The following is a 16,519-nucleotide window of genomic DNA, read 5'->3' on the forward strand; positions in this document are numbered from 1 at the left end:
CAGTTGGAGGAGTTAATCAGGAATAGTTCAATCAGGAATAGTTCTGTTGGAGGAGTTCATCAGGAATAGTTCAGTTGGAGGAGTTCATCAGGAATAGTTCAGTTGGAGGAGTTCATCAGGAATAGTTCTGTTGGAGGAGTTCATCATGTCCTTTGATTGGTCGTAGAATGATCTGAAGGCAAGCATGGAAATCTGAAAAAATGGTTCAGAAAAAAGGAGAGGAGGAGAGGAGAGGAGGAGAGGGGAGAGGAGAGGAGAGGAGAGGAGAGGAGAGGAGGGGAGGGGAGGGGAGGGGAGGGGAGAGGAGAGGAGGGGAGAGGAGGGGAGAGGAGGGGAGGGGAGGGGAGAGGAGAGGAGAGGAGAGGAGAGGAGAGGAGAGGAGAGGAGAGGAGAGGAGAGGAGAGGAGAGGAGAGGAGAGCTCGAAAGAGCTCCTATATAAACTTCACCACCTTCCTCCTCTTCCTCCTCCCATGTTATCTAAATTGTCTGATGAAAAGTTCATTCGAAAAGTCCCCGAAACCTTCCAAGCACCACTGCTGCTCAGTGAAATCAACTTCCTCATCAGGTAGTGACATCACTTCCAGACGTGTGACCTCATCAAGTGGTTGGAGCTTTGAATCATTGGTCCTCCCATGTGCTGACCGCCGTATCCCATCATGCCGTTGGTGCCGTAGAAGTTCACCCCTGCCATGTGCTGGGTCATCTGGTGGGAAAAACACACGTGCACGCACACACACATGCACACACGCAAACACACACAGATTTTAATACTTTAATCAAATGTTATGCAAACATCCAGTTACACAAAAATATTGCCTCACAGAAACACACTCAAACACACACTCATTTCCTCACACACGGTCCTCACAAGTATAGGAATGCAAACACACACACATTCCAGGTGTTGTGTATCTCACCTCAGTGATGTTGCACTGTCGCTGCTGATCCTGCTGTACTCCGTACACCTGCTGAAGCACGGACGCCACTCCTCCCATCATGCCTTTCGGTTGATGTCCCATGATGCTTTGTTGCTGTGATCCCATGATGCCGTTATGTTGCACTCCCATCATGCCGTTCTGCTGAGCTCCCATCATGCCGTTCTGCTGAGCTCCCATCATGCCGTTCTGCTGAGCTCCCATCATGCCGTTCTGCTGAGCTCCCATCATGGTGTTCTGCTGAGCTCCCATCATGCCGTTCTGCTGAGCTCCCATCATGCCGTTCTGCTGTGCTCCCATCATGCCGTTCTGCTGAACTCCCATGAGGCCGTTCTGCTGAACTCCCATCATGACGTTCTGGTGAACCGTCATGCTGTGTGGCACTCCTGCCATGAACGGGGATGTGTTGACTGCTTGCCCCATGACACCCTGTTGAGCCATAAAGCCGTTCTGCTGTGCTGCCACCATTCCGTTCTGCTGAGCTCCCATAATGCTTTGCTGTCCTCCCATCACGCCGTTCTGCTGCTGACCACTCAGGGCCATCATGGAGTGTGATGTCACCATGCCTCCTCCCATCGCTCCCCCCTGTGTGGCCAGGGAATGGTACGATCCATAGTAGCCCAGCTGGGCAGGATTCATGTACAGGCCAGCTGGAGACACAAAGTTAAGCCACTCATTAGAGTAAAAGTTGATAGGCTGGGCATGTTCCGTGAACTATCATTAGACTTGATTCAAAATGACAGTTAGTAAAAGACAGTTAGGAAAAACGATAGTGGCCACTTTTTTTTTACTCAAGTACAGGCCAGCTGGAGGTACAAACATATACAGACAAGAAACACAGCTAAGCCACTGATTTAAAATAACACAACCTAGGTTCATTTACAGCAGCTGTAATAGGTGTAGATGAAAAGGTCCAGAGATGCTCTAATTGTTGATAACACACAGATCCTTTGACTTTGTAGAAAATCACCAAGGACATCAACGATGATCGACACATGAACAACTACACAGTGACCTCTTCTCTTACCGCGTGCAGCCAGGTTCTGGTGCGACGTGGGTGGGGTGGCGTAGAGGGAGAGGATGGAGTCCTTGGACATCTTTCTCCTAGAACCCTCCTGTCTGGGTGCTGAGTCCAGGAACAGGCTGAGGTTCTTGGGTACCGACGAGGCCTCACAACCCCTGGGCATGGAGCTACCCACCGGCTGGAGAGAGGAGAGATTATTACACAGGGTAAGTGTGTGTGTGCATGTGTGTGTGTGCATGTGTGTGTGTGTTTGTGTGTGTCTGTCTGTGTATAACTCTCTCTGAATCTCACTGTGGTCTTGGTGTAGGTGGTGGAGGAAGAGGCAGGCAGAGAGTTGAATAGATCCCGGCCAGAGTGCACCGTAGTTGGGTTAGCCACCGCAGGACTCCCCCTCTCTCCAGGGCTGGATCTACCATTAGATACAGCAGCATTGGGAGCAAGATCATCTGAAAGATAGAGAGGAGAGAGCGAATCAAAACAGGAACATTTTACATTTGGCTAGAAATTCAAAAGGAAATTATCTAAACTGAGAAAAATGTCCTCCTGTGTGCTACCTATATCACCCCACTAGAATCCTCATCCTTTAATGAAGACAGCTTCTCCATCCTGGAGGGAGAAATCAATCATTTCCAGACCCAGGGACATGTACTAGTCTGTGGCGACCTAAATGCCAGAACTGGACAAGAACCTGACACCCTCAGCACACAGGGTGACAAACACCTACCTGGAGGTGACAGCATTCCCTCCCCCATATGCCCCCCTAGGCACAACTACGACAACATAACCAACAAAAACAGGTCACAACTCCTTCAGCTCTGTGGCATGCTGGGTCTGTACATAGTCAATGGTAGGCTTCGAGGGGACTCCTATGGTAGGTACACCTATAGCCCATCTCTTGGCAGTAGTACTGTAGACTACTTTATCACAGACCTCAACCCAGAGTCTCTCAGAGCGTTCACAGTCAGCCCACTGACAACCCTATCAGACCACAGCAAAATCACAGTCTACTTGAACAGAGCAATACTCAATCATGAGGCATCAAAGCCAAAAAAACGTAATAATATTAAGAAATGCTATAGATGGAAGGAAAGTAGTGTCGAAACCTACCAAAAAACAATTAGGCAACAACAAATCCAATCCCTTTTAGACAACTTCCTGGACAAAACGTTCCACTGTAATAGTGAAGGTGTAAACTTGGCAGTAGAAAACCTAAACAGTATATTTGACCTCTCAGCTTCCCTATCAAATCAAAAAATATCTAACAGATACCCAAAGAAAGTAACAACAGTGACAAATGGTTTGATGAATAATGCAAAAACCTAAGAAAGAAATTGAGAAACCTATCCAACCAAAAACATAGAGACCCAGAAAACCTGAGCCTACGCCTTCACTATGGTGAATCACTAAAACAATACAGAAATACACTACGGAAGAAGAAGGAACAGCACGTCATAAATCAGCTCAATGTAATTGAAGAATCCATAGACTCTAACCACTTCTGGGAAAATTGGAAAACCCTAAACAAACAACAACACGAAGAGTTATCTATCCAAAACGGAGATGTATGGGTAAACCACTTCTCCAATCTTTTTGGCCCTATAACAAAGAACAAACAGCAAAAAAATATACATGATCAAATACAAATCTTAGAATCAGCTATTAAAGACTACCAGAACCCACTGGATTCTCCAATTACATTGAATGAACTACAGGACAAAATACAAACACTCCAACCCAAAAAGGCCTGTGGTGTTTATGGTATCCTAAATGAAATGATAAAATATACAGACCACAAATTCCAGTTGGCTATTCTTAAACTCTTTAACATCATTATTAGCTCTGGGATCTTCCCCAATATTTGGAACCAAGGACTGATCACCCCAATCCACAAAAAAGGAGACAAATTTGACCCCAATAACTACCGTGGGATATGTGTCAACAGCAACCTTGGGAAAATCCTCTGCATTATCATTAACAGCAGACTAGTTCATTTCCTCAGTGAAAACAATGTACTGAGCAAATGTCAAATTGGCTTTTTACCAAATTACCCTACGACCGACCACGTATTCACCCTGCACACCCTAATTGACAAACAAACAAACCAAAACAAAGGCAAAGAATTCTCATGCTTTGTTGATTTCAAAAAAGCTTCTGACTCAATTTGGCATGAGGGTCTGCTATAGAAATTGATGGAAAGTGGGGTTGGGGGAAAAACATACGACATTATAAAATCCATGTACACAAACAACAAGTGTGCGGTTAAATTGGCAAAAAACACACACATTTCTTTCCACAGGGCCGTGGGGTGAGACAGGGATGCAGTTTAAGCCCCACCCTCTTCAACATATATATCAACGAATTGGCAAGGGCACTAGAACAGTCTGCAGCACCCGGCCTCACCCTACTAGAATCTGAAGTCAAATGTCTACTGTTTGCTGATGATCTGGTGCTTCTGCCACCAACCAAGGAGGGCCTACAGCAGCACCTAGATCTTCTGCACAGATTCTGTCAGACCTGGGCCCTGACAGTAAATCTCAGTAAGACAAAACTAATGGTGTTCCAAAAAAGGTCCAGTTGCCAGGACCACAAAAACAAATTCCATCTAGACACTGTTGCCCTAGAGCACACAAAAAACTATACATACCTCGGCCTAAACATCAGCGCCACAGGTAACTTCCACAAAGCTGTGAACGATCTGAGAGACAAGGCAAGAAGGGCCTTCTATGCCATCAAAAGGAACATAAAATTCGACATACCAATTAGGATCTGGCTAAAAATACTTGAATCATTTATAGAACCCATTGCCCTTTATGGTTGTGAGGTTTGGTTCCGCTCACCAACCAAGAATTCACAAAATGGGACAAACACGAAATTGAGACTCTGCATGCAGAATTCTGCAAAAATATCCTCAGTGTACAACGAAAAACACAAAATAATGCATGCAGAGCAGAATTAAGCCGATACTCGCTAATTATCAAAATCCAGAAAAGAGCCATTAAATTCTATAACCACTTAAAAGGAAGTGATTCCCAAACATTTCATAACAAAGGCATCACCTACAGAGACATGAACTTGGAGAAGAGTCCCCTAAGTAAGCTGGTCCTAGGGCTCTGTTCACAAACACAAACAGACCCCACAGAGCCCCAGGACAGCAACACAATTAGACCCAACCAAATCATGAGAAAACAAAAAGAGAATTACTTGACACATTGGAAAGAACAAACAAAAAAACAGAGCAAACTAGAATGCTATTTGGCCCTAAACAGAGAGTACAGAGTGGCAGAATACCTGACCACTGTGACTGACCCAAACTTAAGGAAAGCTTTGACTATGTACAGACTCAGTGAGCATAGCCTTGCTATTGAGAAAGGCCGCCGTAGGCAGACCTGGCTCTCAAGAGAAGACAGGCTCTGTGCACACTGCCCACAAAATGAGGTGGAAACTGAGCTGCACTTCCTAACCTCCTGCCAAATGTATGACCATTTTAGAGACACATATTTCCCTCAGATTACAGCGATCCACAAAGAATTTGAAAACAAACCCAATTTTGATAAACTCCCTTATCTACTGGGTGAAAAACCACAGTGTGCCATCACAGCTGCAAGATTTGTGACCTGTTGCCACAAGAAAAGGGCAACCAGTGAAGAACAAACACCATTGTAAATACAACCCATATTTATGTTTATTTATTTTCCCATTTGTACTTTAACTATTTGCACATTGTTACAACACTGTATATATACATAATATGACATTTGAAATGTCTTTATTCTTTTGAAACTTCTGAGTGTAATGTTTACTGTTAATATTTATTGTTTATTTCACTTTTGTTTACTATCTACTTCACTTGCTTTGGCAATGTTAACACACGTTTCCCATGCCAATAAAGCCCTTAAATTGAAATTGAAATTGAAATTGAGAGAGAGAGAGAGAGAGAGAGAGAGAGAGAGAGAGAGAGAGAGAGAGAGAGAGAGAGAGAAAGAGAGAGAGAGAGAGAGAGAGAGAGAAAGAGAGAGAGAGAGAAAGAGAGAGAGAGAGAGAGAGAGAGAGAGAGAGAGAGAGAGAGAGAGAGAGAGAAAGAGAGAGAGAGAGAGAGAGAGAGAAAGAGAGAGAGAGAGAGAGAGAGAGAGAGAGAGAGAGAAAGAGAGAGAGAGAGAGAGAGAGAGAGAGAGAGAGAGAGAGAGAGAGAGAGAGAGAGAGAGAGAGAGAGAGAGAGAGAGAGAGAGAGAGAGAGAGAGAGACAGAGAGAGAGAGAGAGAGAGAGAGAGAGAGAGAGAGAGAGAGAGAGAGAGAGAGAGAGAGAGAGAGAGAGAGAGAGAGAGAGAAAGAGAGAGAGAGAGAGAGGATGGGTTATAGAGGGAGCAGAAGTATGTTTTTGAGTTGAGAAAAATAGTGTTTTTGGACACGTCAGCACTGTTTAGAAGACTATAGCCTGATTACCAGCTGTTTGTGCTCTTTCCAACATGTTTAGCTTGACATTAATAATGGAGTTGGCAAGAGCACAAACATATTTGGGACCAGGCTAATGTCGCTACAAATGTTGACCATTTCTGTTGAGAGCCATTTGTATGTGAGTATGTGTAGAGAGGTGTACTGATAGCATACCAAGTCCTAGGAGGTCTGAGGACAGACGGAGACTGGGTCTGTGTCTTTGGGCTGTTTTCTCTCTTCTGAAAGAGTCAACAACAAAAACAGCATGGCATGAATAACTGAAGACAACAGGTTACGTACCAAACCAAGAAGATATCTGGGAGATACTAAAACACACACTAAAACTCACCAACTTCACTTCTCAAACACTACTGGCTCCATGGGGATGTTTTCACAGCTCTTCTCTTTCTAAAGGGAGAGAGACAGAGAGAGAGAGAGACAGAGAGACAGAGAGAGAGAGAGAGAGAGAGAGAGAAAGAGAGAGAGAGAGAGAGAGAGAGAGAGACAGAGAGAGAGAGAGAGAGAGAGAGAGAGAGAGAGAGAGAGAGAGAGAGAGAGAGAGAGAGAAAGAAAACATTGTTTATTGTATTTGCATCTGAATCAATTGCCATTAAAGGCCTTAACCTCTTCATCACGAGGTTCCCCATATCCGGGGTACTCCTCCTGCAATCTCAAACAATGACGTAGTACGGTTTTTAAACATGTGTGAATACCTGAATGTTATACACTACTGGAACGAGAAGCGTCTCAACTGTGAATCTAGCTAAACTGTTGTTGCCCAAATGAAATAATATTCTGACTCCAAGCAAATATATAAGCATATAGCAAAACCAGTACTGTATTTTGAAACCCGTGCATGCCCGTATATTCTTAGACAGATAACGTATTTTTCTCAACCTATCTACAGAAACGATACACCATTCGAAAGCTGCTACCTTCACAGATTCCAACAGTGATAGCCGTGTTCCTCAATGACCAACACTCACTAAACTATTAATCAAAGAACGTCAATAACAAACCTCAAAAAAAAATATCACAACAACAAACTGCGTCTTACCTTTGTTGTGTTTTTGTTACCAAAAGAAGTGTCTGATCGAATAAAACCACTTGAAAAGATACTCTAGTGTCTCTCTCTCATTCCGAGTCGATTTCATTGAGTTTACATCGTTTTGAAGATGAAGTCAGTAGTTTGTTTCAATCACAACAGGCACTGTTTTGTCGCCATCTTCTGGATATATGATGCAATCCGAGTGGCTTGAAATTGTGCTAATTTAATTCTACTGATCCAGAGCTTTCGATAGAGGGGTCACATGTCAAAATCGACCAACCGGTTGTTGAAATATCCAAGTGCGCACCTCATTGTATCATATCAGTTGACTTGCTGCATTACGCACGGTTACGCAGAGCGCAAAACGGCACTTGAATTTCGGAGGTAAAACGCAAAGTTTATAAAAATATGTCAGGCTCTAGTAACAAATATACAGTTACAAAGGCGTTAGCAATTGTAACAGATGAAAGTTGATCCCCATTGACTCTGAATCGGACGATGAGGACCTGCTTAGACCGGACGAACCAGACCCCAACGACGAGAACGACGGTTATCGTGTCCAGGGCCCTACTCAAGCATCGGAAGAGTATGTAATCCCATTGCTACAGTGGGGAAAAAAAGTATTTAGTCAGCCACCAATTGTGCAAGTTCTCCCACTTAAAAAGATGAGAGAGGTCTGTAATTTTCATCATAGATACACGTCAACTATCACAGACAAATTGAGAAAAATAAATCCAGAAAATCACATTGTAGGATTTTTAATGAATTTATTTGCAAATTATGATGGAAAATAAGTATTTGGTCACCTACAAACAAGCAAGATTTCTGGCTCACACAGACCTGTAACTTCTTCTTTAAGAGGCTCCTCTGTCCTCCATACGTTACCTGTATTAATGGCACCTGTATTAATGTGCTAATTTAATTCTACTGATCCAGAGCTTTCGATAGAGGGGTCACATGTCAAAATCGACCAACCGGTTGTTGAAATATCCAAGTGCGCACCTCATTGTATCATATCAGTTGACTTGCTGCATTACGCACGGTTACGCAGAGCGCAAAACGGCACTTGAATTTCGGAGGTAAAACGCAAAGTTTATAAAAATATGTCAGGCTCTAGTAACAAATATACAGTTACAAAGGCGTTAGCAATTGTAACAGATGAAAGTTGATCCCCATTGACTCTGAATCGGACGATGAGGACCTGCTTAGACCGGACGAACCAGACCCCAACGACGAGAACGACGGTTATCGTGTCCAGGGCCCTACTCAAGCATCGGAAGAGTATGTAATCCCATTGCTACAGTGGGGAAAAAAAGTATTTAGTCAGCCACCAATTGTGCAAGTTCTCCCACTTAAAAAGATGAGAGAGGCCTGTAATTTTCATCATAGATACACGTCAACTATCACAGACAAATTGAGAAAAATAAATCCAGAAAATCACATTGTAGGATTTTTAATGAATTTATTTGCAAATTATGGTGGAAAATAAGTATTTGGTCACCTACAAACAAGCAAGATTTCTGGCTCACACAGACCTGTAACTTCTTCTTTAAGAGGCTCCTCTGTCCTCCATACGTTACCTGTATTAATGGCACCTGTTTGAACTTGTTATCAGTATAAAAGACACCTGTCCACAACCTCAAACAGTCACACTCCAAACTCCACTATGGCCAAGACCAAAGAGCTGTCAAAGGACACCAGAAACAAAATTGTAGACCTGCACCAGGCTGGGAAGACTGAATCTGCAATAGGTAAGCAGCTTGGTTTGAAGAAATCAACTGTGGGAGCAATTATTAGGAAATGGAAGACATACAAGACCACTGATAATCTCCCTCGATCTGGGGCTCCACGCAAGATCTCACCCCGTGGGGTCAAAATGATCACAAGAACGGTGAGCAAAAATCCCAGAACCACACGGGGGGACCTAGTGAATGACCTGCAGAGAGCTGGGACCAAAGTAACAAAGCCTACCATCAGTAACACACTACGCCGCCAGGGACTCAAATCCTGCAGTGCCAGACGTGTCCCCCTGCTTAAGCCAGTACATGTCCAGGCCCGTCTGAAGTTTGCTAGAGTGCATTTGGATGATCCAGAAGAGGATTGGGAGAATGTCATATGGTCAGATGAAACCAAAATAGAACTTTTTGGTAAAAACTCAACTCGTCCTGTTTGGAGGACAAAGAATGCTGAGTTGCATCCAAAGAACACCATACCTACTGTGAAGCATGGGGGTGGAAACATCATGCTTTGGGGCTGTTTTTCTGCAAAGGGACCAGGACGACTGATCCGTGTAAAGGAAAGAATGAATGGGGCCATGTATCGTGAGATTTTGAGTGAAAACCTCCTTCCATCAGCAAGGGCATTGAAGATGAAACGTGGCTGGGTCTTTCAGCATGACAATGATCCCAAACACACCGCCCGGGCAACGAAGGAGTGGCTTCGTAAGAAGCATTTCAAGGTCCTGGAGTGGCCTAGCCAGTCTCCAGATCTCAACCTCATAGAAAATCTTTGGAGGGAGTTGAAAGTCTGTGTTGCCCAGCGACAGCCCCAGAACATCACTGCTCTAGAGGAGATCTGCATGGAGGAATGGGCCAAAATACCAGCAACAGTGTGTGAAAACCTTGTGAAGACTTACAGAAAACGTTTGACCTGTGTCATTGCCAACAAAGGGTATATAACTATAGTATTGAGAAACTTTTGTTATTGACCAAATACTTATTTTCCACCATAATTTACAAATAAATTCATTAAAAATCCTACAATGTGATTTTCTGGATTTTTTTTCCTCATTTTGTCTGTCATAGTTGACGTGTACCTATGATGAAAATGACAGGCCTCTCTCATCTTTTTAAGTGGGAGAACTTGCACAATTGGTGGCTGACTAAATACTTTTTTCCCCCACTGTATGTATTACTTCTAATACTACTATTGCTAATTTATTGTATGAGTACAAAAACATTACATTTTCTAAAATATCTATTTGAGTAACTGAAGCTCAACGTAAGTTAGCGCTAGCTTAGCCTAGCGGCCCACACGCAAGTTTACTTACAATAGAACGCTATGTGTATTATTTCTTGTCACTGAATTATCACTTAAGTCAACCTTCTCATAGTTCTAACTATTTATTTTATATATCTGACTGTTTTGAGTCAGATTTGTCAATGAATGGATACAAGTGTGTTTTAGTCATGATTTTCTTTTCTCTTTTGTCTTGTTTGCACAGTGAGGATTATAGGGGTGATGAGCCACAGCCAGAGCATCTGCTTCCTCAGCCACAGCTTCCCCTTTCTCAGGCAGAGCCTCCTCTTCCTCAGGCAGAGCCTCCTCTTCCTCAGCCTGGCCGCTTGTCTAGACAACGCCCTTCTGCTCCCCTCCCTCGGCCACGGTCTTCATCGGACACTGAGTCCCCTGTAAAGAGCCCTCAACCCAAAAGAAAAGGAAAAGCTTTCTCAAAGTCAGCGCAACCAAGTCAGCGTGGCGGAGGTAGGCCTGCCACTCCAAGAGTCGGGGAGGAAGAAGAGGAAGAGGAAGACAGGTCGCATAATAGAGAAGAGAATGATGAACGACCAGACCCAATCCGGTTTATGCGCACCAGAGTCCCAGGCCCCACAATCGACACCACTGCGTCATGGTCTCCCCCTTTTCACTCTTTCAACTGTTTCGAAGAAGTTCAGGGAAATGGTGAGCTTTGCTAAACAGTCTGAACCACAACCTCCACCTACGACCACCACCAACATCCTGCATGCCAGAATACTATGGTGACGGTGCCAGCAAAGACAGGAAGAACTGTAGGAGACGTCTGGATGTTGGCGTCCCCAAAGTGAAAACACCTGTGTACTGCAGGAAGTGCCAAGTCACTTTGTGTCTTACATCAAAGCGTAACAGTTTCAAGGATTGGCACGACAGCAAGTTTTAGGGTGAAAAGAGTCTACATTTTGTGTGACAACCCACCCAAGAACACCATATCATTGTTTATAGTTTTGGGATGTGTGGACTTTTTGTTTTTTTTAATTTGTTGTTTATAGTTTCTAATAAATCTGCTCAGTTTGGAGTCAAACTTTCCCATTGTATGGTTTATTTCAATGGGAACACGTGTAGAGGTCTGGGAGAACATGGGAAACAACATCATAACAGTTGTATTTTGATGGAATGTACACACATATAGTGATTTGTTAGTGAAATTAAATGCCTTTTGTTGTCTGGTACCTGATAAAAGTCAAATGGCACTGATGGTGCCCAAATCTACCCGAATGTCTCCATTTGGTAATCCGCCTAAACATACTTCAACTAAAACCCAGACAACTTTGGTTTATTTTACTCTACTGGCATCAAACTTCACATAAGTACTCATCAGATATTGGGCTATGGTCCCATAGTGGTTAGGGGCTGCAGCTGCATACGTCCAATAAAGCATTCCCTATAGAACCTGAAGTTACTTTCAGGCGGAATCAAAACCTCCCAATTTATGCTGTGTTCTAGCTTCATGTACTCTGTCACAGTAATACCCACATTAATTATTTCACTTCAAGATACATCTCCCATGTGTTACCTTTCTTCTGCTACCAAGATTATGTTGATGGCCCTTGTCGTTTTGGAGATATACTCTATTCAATTTGGGCATGCATTTTCAAGGCAGGCACTTTAGCCAGGTGCCTAGTGATGAAGAGGTTAATTAATTATTTAAATGAACGGTGTGTGTGTGTGTGTGAGTGTGCGTGTGTGCTTGTGTGTGTGTGTGTATCCAGACTCACTCTAAGCCTGTTGACGTCTAGGACCTTGTCCATGTACTTCTTCTTATCATATTTGTCCCGGATAAACATCTCTGCTGACCTACACAGGAGGGTTAAGGAAAGAGACCGCAGGTCTGCATCACACAGTATATACACACACACACACACACACACACACACACACACACACACACACACACACACACACACACACACACACACACACACACACACACACACACACACACACACACACACAGTATACACACACACACACACTACACACACACACACACACACACACACACACACACACACACACACACACACACACACACACACACACACACACACACAGGGCTGTAAGAATACTGGTCCGTCTCTGGTCGTATGAAACACTCTGGTAGGAAAGCTTCATAGAGTCGTCTGGCCTTGGCGTTCCCCATCTCCTGAACACTCTGCAGACAGACAGACAGACAGACAGGCATAGTTAATTAATAACATCTCCTGAACACACTGCAGACAGACAGATAGACACAGTTAGTTAATAACACATCTCCTACGGAAGCCCTGAAGCCCAAGGCAAAAAAATAAAAAATAAAAACTAACTTAGACTCTTGGAATTATCTCATTTGGACGACTTAGTATCTTGTTCAAATTACTTAGTACCTCGTTTGAACGACTTAGTAAAAAAAAAAAAATACTTGAGCGTGGAGCGGGGAGCAGAGAGGCCTTCTCTCCAGCTTCAACCTCTCTCTGGTAGCACCAGCTGGGCCTGCTCAGCCACAAGCTGCCTAGAACACTGCATTTCTATTATATTTCATTATTAGTATTATTATTAGGCCTATTCAGTTGTAATGATTTAGCCTACCCCACCCACCGTAGCTTATATCTAGTTTATACTCTACTTTCTAACATTAGGATGTGTAGTTTCTATTTTGAAGGACTTCAAATGTATTAAGGAATGTTTTAGGTAGACAATGCGTAGGGCAACTGTAAAATGTATTTTCGTTTTTCTATTGGGATAGAAACACCATAATAAAAATCAATTTAATTAAAGCTAAATGATCATAAATAAATCATAAAATAATAAAGGCCTTTCATAAACAAAAGGGAAATAATTAAGCTCAAACTGCAGCGGTGAAATGATTTGTGCACAGAAGCCCCAACAAGCTTCACATTGAGCATGGGAAATTGAGCATGGAAAATGCGCTCTATAAATGAAATATTATGATTATTATTATTATAAAGACAGAAAAATACACATGTAAAAGCTGAAATACATAAAGGAATATTAATGGGGATATAGTATAAACAAGAGAAATGAGAATGGAAGACTAACATTTAAAAATACATTGAGATGAAGATGCCCCAGTGTGTGGATACTATTTCATTTAAAAAAAATATATTTCATACAGCGTCTATTGTGCTATTTATTTGTTTTGATTGGAGAAAGAAAACAAGTAGGCTGCCAGTGCAACAAACCTTAGTGAACCTTAGTGAACTTATTTACAGAAAATATATACAAAATAATACATGCAGGAGCAAATCAGCCTGAATATCAGGACGCATAACTGCAACGCGTTTCGACTACTAATTCATACGCATATTGCATCTGAAAGTGTTCTTTAGACATTGCAACCCCTCTGTCCCCACGAAAGGTGTGTTTAGGGCTCCCTCTACATTCATTCCCCCTGGACCTATTGACCCGGCTGTGGATACCTACTAAAGACTGGTGAGTAAAGGCATATCCAAGCTAGAGGAAATAGGAAATGTCAGAAAGAACTTTACCTGCTCGGAGAAAACAAGCCCTTAAATCTCCAGAATGACACATCTATAGTCATCCTCCCAGCGGACAAGGGAGGCGCTGTTACTGTACACGATTACACAGTCTATAAGACTGAAGTACTCAGGCAACTGATTGATCAGACGCTCTATAAGAGACCCCACAAAACAGCTTTTGGCTGTAATGAACAGAGGGTATGCACAATGGTGATATCAACAAAAGAGAAGACAGATTATTGGTGCGTAAAAACAGCTCCACGCCAGTAACCTGCAGTCCCTAAAATACTGTTTCATTATCTGAATCCCCAAAGGGACAGGACTAATCTTCTTTGCGATATCAGACCAAGTTTGGCAGAAGGCATGAAGATCTCTTGGCTTCAAAACGCCCTAAACGGCCTAAACATGCCCATATGTATTGGGACAATTAGACATTAGTTAAACTTCTTCCCGCTAATAAAAACGACTCCACACAACATTGTTGTCCAAATAATCTGTGCGCACCGCAGACATTGTTTTGCCCAGTAAGTAGCTTTTGACTATATCTTGAATAGTAAGGTAGTAATATTTTATTATTATTATTATTATTATTATTATTATTATTATTATTATTATCATTATTATCATTATTATTATTATTATATCTGCTACTACTGCATGAGGCTATAAAACTGCATGCCACAGCAAGTTGATCCCTGCAATAGGAGGATTGAATTTGCAACCCGTCTGCCAAATCCATCCATTACGCACTGTTCTCCCTTATCATCAAATTAATAGGTCGTTTTCGTCGGCGCTATTGAAAATGGATAGCTCCTTATGTTTCAGTAAACCTCTCTCCTCTATTCTCTTCTCTTCTCCTCTCCTCTCCTCTCCTCTCCTCTCCTCTCCTCTCCTCTCCTCTCCTCTCCTCTCCTCTCCTCTCCTCTCCTCTCCTCTCCTCTCCTCTCCTCTCCTCTCCCATCTCCTCTCCCCTCACATCCTCTCATCACAACCTCTCCCCTCTCCTCTACTCTCTCCTCTCATATCCTCTCCTCTCCTCTCCTCTTCTCTCCCCTCTCATCTCCTCTCTTTTCCTCTCCTCTCTCATCTCCTCTTTCCTCTCCTCTTACATCCTCTCCTCTCCTCTCCTCTCTCCTCCCCTCACATCCTCTCCTCTCCCATCTCCTCTCCTCTCCTCTCCCCTCACATCCTCTCCTCTCATCTCCTCTCCTCTCCTCTCCTCTCCTCTCCTCTCCTCTCCTCTCCTCTCCTCTCCTCTCGTCTCGTCTCGTCTCGTCTCCTCTCCTCTCCTCAAATCCTCTCCTCTCCTCAAATCCTCTCCTCTCCTCTCCTCTCCTCTCAAAATGGAGAAGAAGGTTAGATAAAGACAAATTGAGGGGGTTTGATTAATTTATTTGTTCTCTTAACCTCACCGCGGCACCGTGTAGGCGTGTAGGCGTGTAGGCGTGTAGGCGTGTTTTGCACCGGCTGAAAGTTGATTGCATTCGGAATTGTGCTGCCTCCCGGGCGTGAGCCAGGTGCCCCGCTCTGGCCAACGGCGAAGTCGGCTCAAAACAAAAGTGACGTAGTTAAGCATGTGTAGTAATGAGTAGGATTCTATGTTTTCACATGCAAAAGTGATTGATTTTGATTTTTAAAATGCTTTATCTGCCTTTCCAATGAAAACTAGTTTGAAAATTAAAAACATATATTTTATGGAAAGAGATGTTTTATGTTTCTGGATGATGCACCATGCTGCCTTCTTGACAACATGACCGAGGAGTGAGCAGCGATTTGAGACAGGTGCTCCTCCCTCCCCAGTTTCACCGATGACGTGACAGGCCATCGCTCGGTTCAACCCGGCCAGCGTAAAGGAACTCCCTCAGTGAGATTGAGCCATAGACACACACATCTTTTGTGAAATTCACTGCACCGCACTCTAGCAGATGATGACCAGTTTGACATCTGACCTCTATCTGTTCCTGTGTCCATTGGTCCAGGTTGACAGACTTGACCCTGGAGATGTGGACGCCCAGGTTCCTGTGGATCCCAGCACAGCGGATACAGATGAATATACCCAGGTTCCATGACGCCCATCTGGGACCTGAGAGGGGGGGTGGGGGGGAGAGGAGAAAGAGAAGCTGATTAGCTTGATATCTCTGACTGACTGAACCCTATGGGCCTTGGTCAAGACCCTGAGAGGAGGGGGAGAGAAGGGGAGAAATAAATTGGGATCATATGTGTGTGTGTGTGTGTGAGAGAGAGAGAGAGAGAGAGAGAGAGAGAGAGAGAGAGAGAGAGAGAGAGAGGCCATCAAACTGCTGAACAGCTAACCCTAGCTGTCTCCCTGCACAGATCTGCACCTTAGTGACTATTTACACCCTAAAGCCTATCTACACCTTAGTGACTATTTATTCCCTAAAGCCTATCTGCACCTTAGTGACTATTTACACCCTAAAGCCTATCTACACCTTAGTGACTATTTATTCCCTAAAGCCTATCTGCACCTTAGTGACTATTTACACCCTAAAGCCTATCTGCACCGTAGTAACTATTTACACCCTAAAGCCTATCTGCACATTAGTGACT

The 16,519-nt window shown here is 43.4% G+C and overlaps 1 protein-coding gene across 1 annotated transcript; it reads right to left on the reverse strand.

Annotated features, from left to right (window-relative positions):
• Positions 1-575: 575 nt before the first annotated feature.
• Positions 576-16,034, reverse strand: smap2 (small ArfGAP2; the record flags this gene model as incomplete). The annotated part of the gene is given in 11 exon segments (XM_084199473.1): positions 576-704; positions 919-1,586; positions 1,964-2,138; positions 2,252-2,406; positions 6,566-6,584; positions 6,586-6,630; positions 6,741-6,748; positions 6,751-6,799; positions 12,191-12,269; positions 12,542-12,627; positions 15,901-16,034. Coding segments are annotated over 11 exon segments (1,547 nt in total), but the record flags the coding sequence as incomplete, so codon positions are not given.
• Between the last annotated feature and the right edge of the window lie 485 nt (positions 16,035-16,519).

The sequence above is a fragment of the Coregonus lavaretus genome (genome assembly GCF_964263955.1).
Source record: "Coregonus lavaretus genome assembly, contig: HAP1_SCAFFOLD_6353, whole genome shotgun sequence".
Taxonomy (NCBI): Eukaryota; Metazoa; Chordata; class Actinopteri; order Salmoniformes; family Salmonidae; genus Coregonus; species Coregonus lavaretus.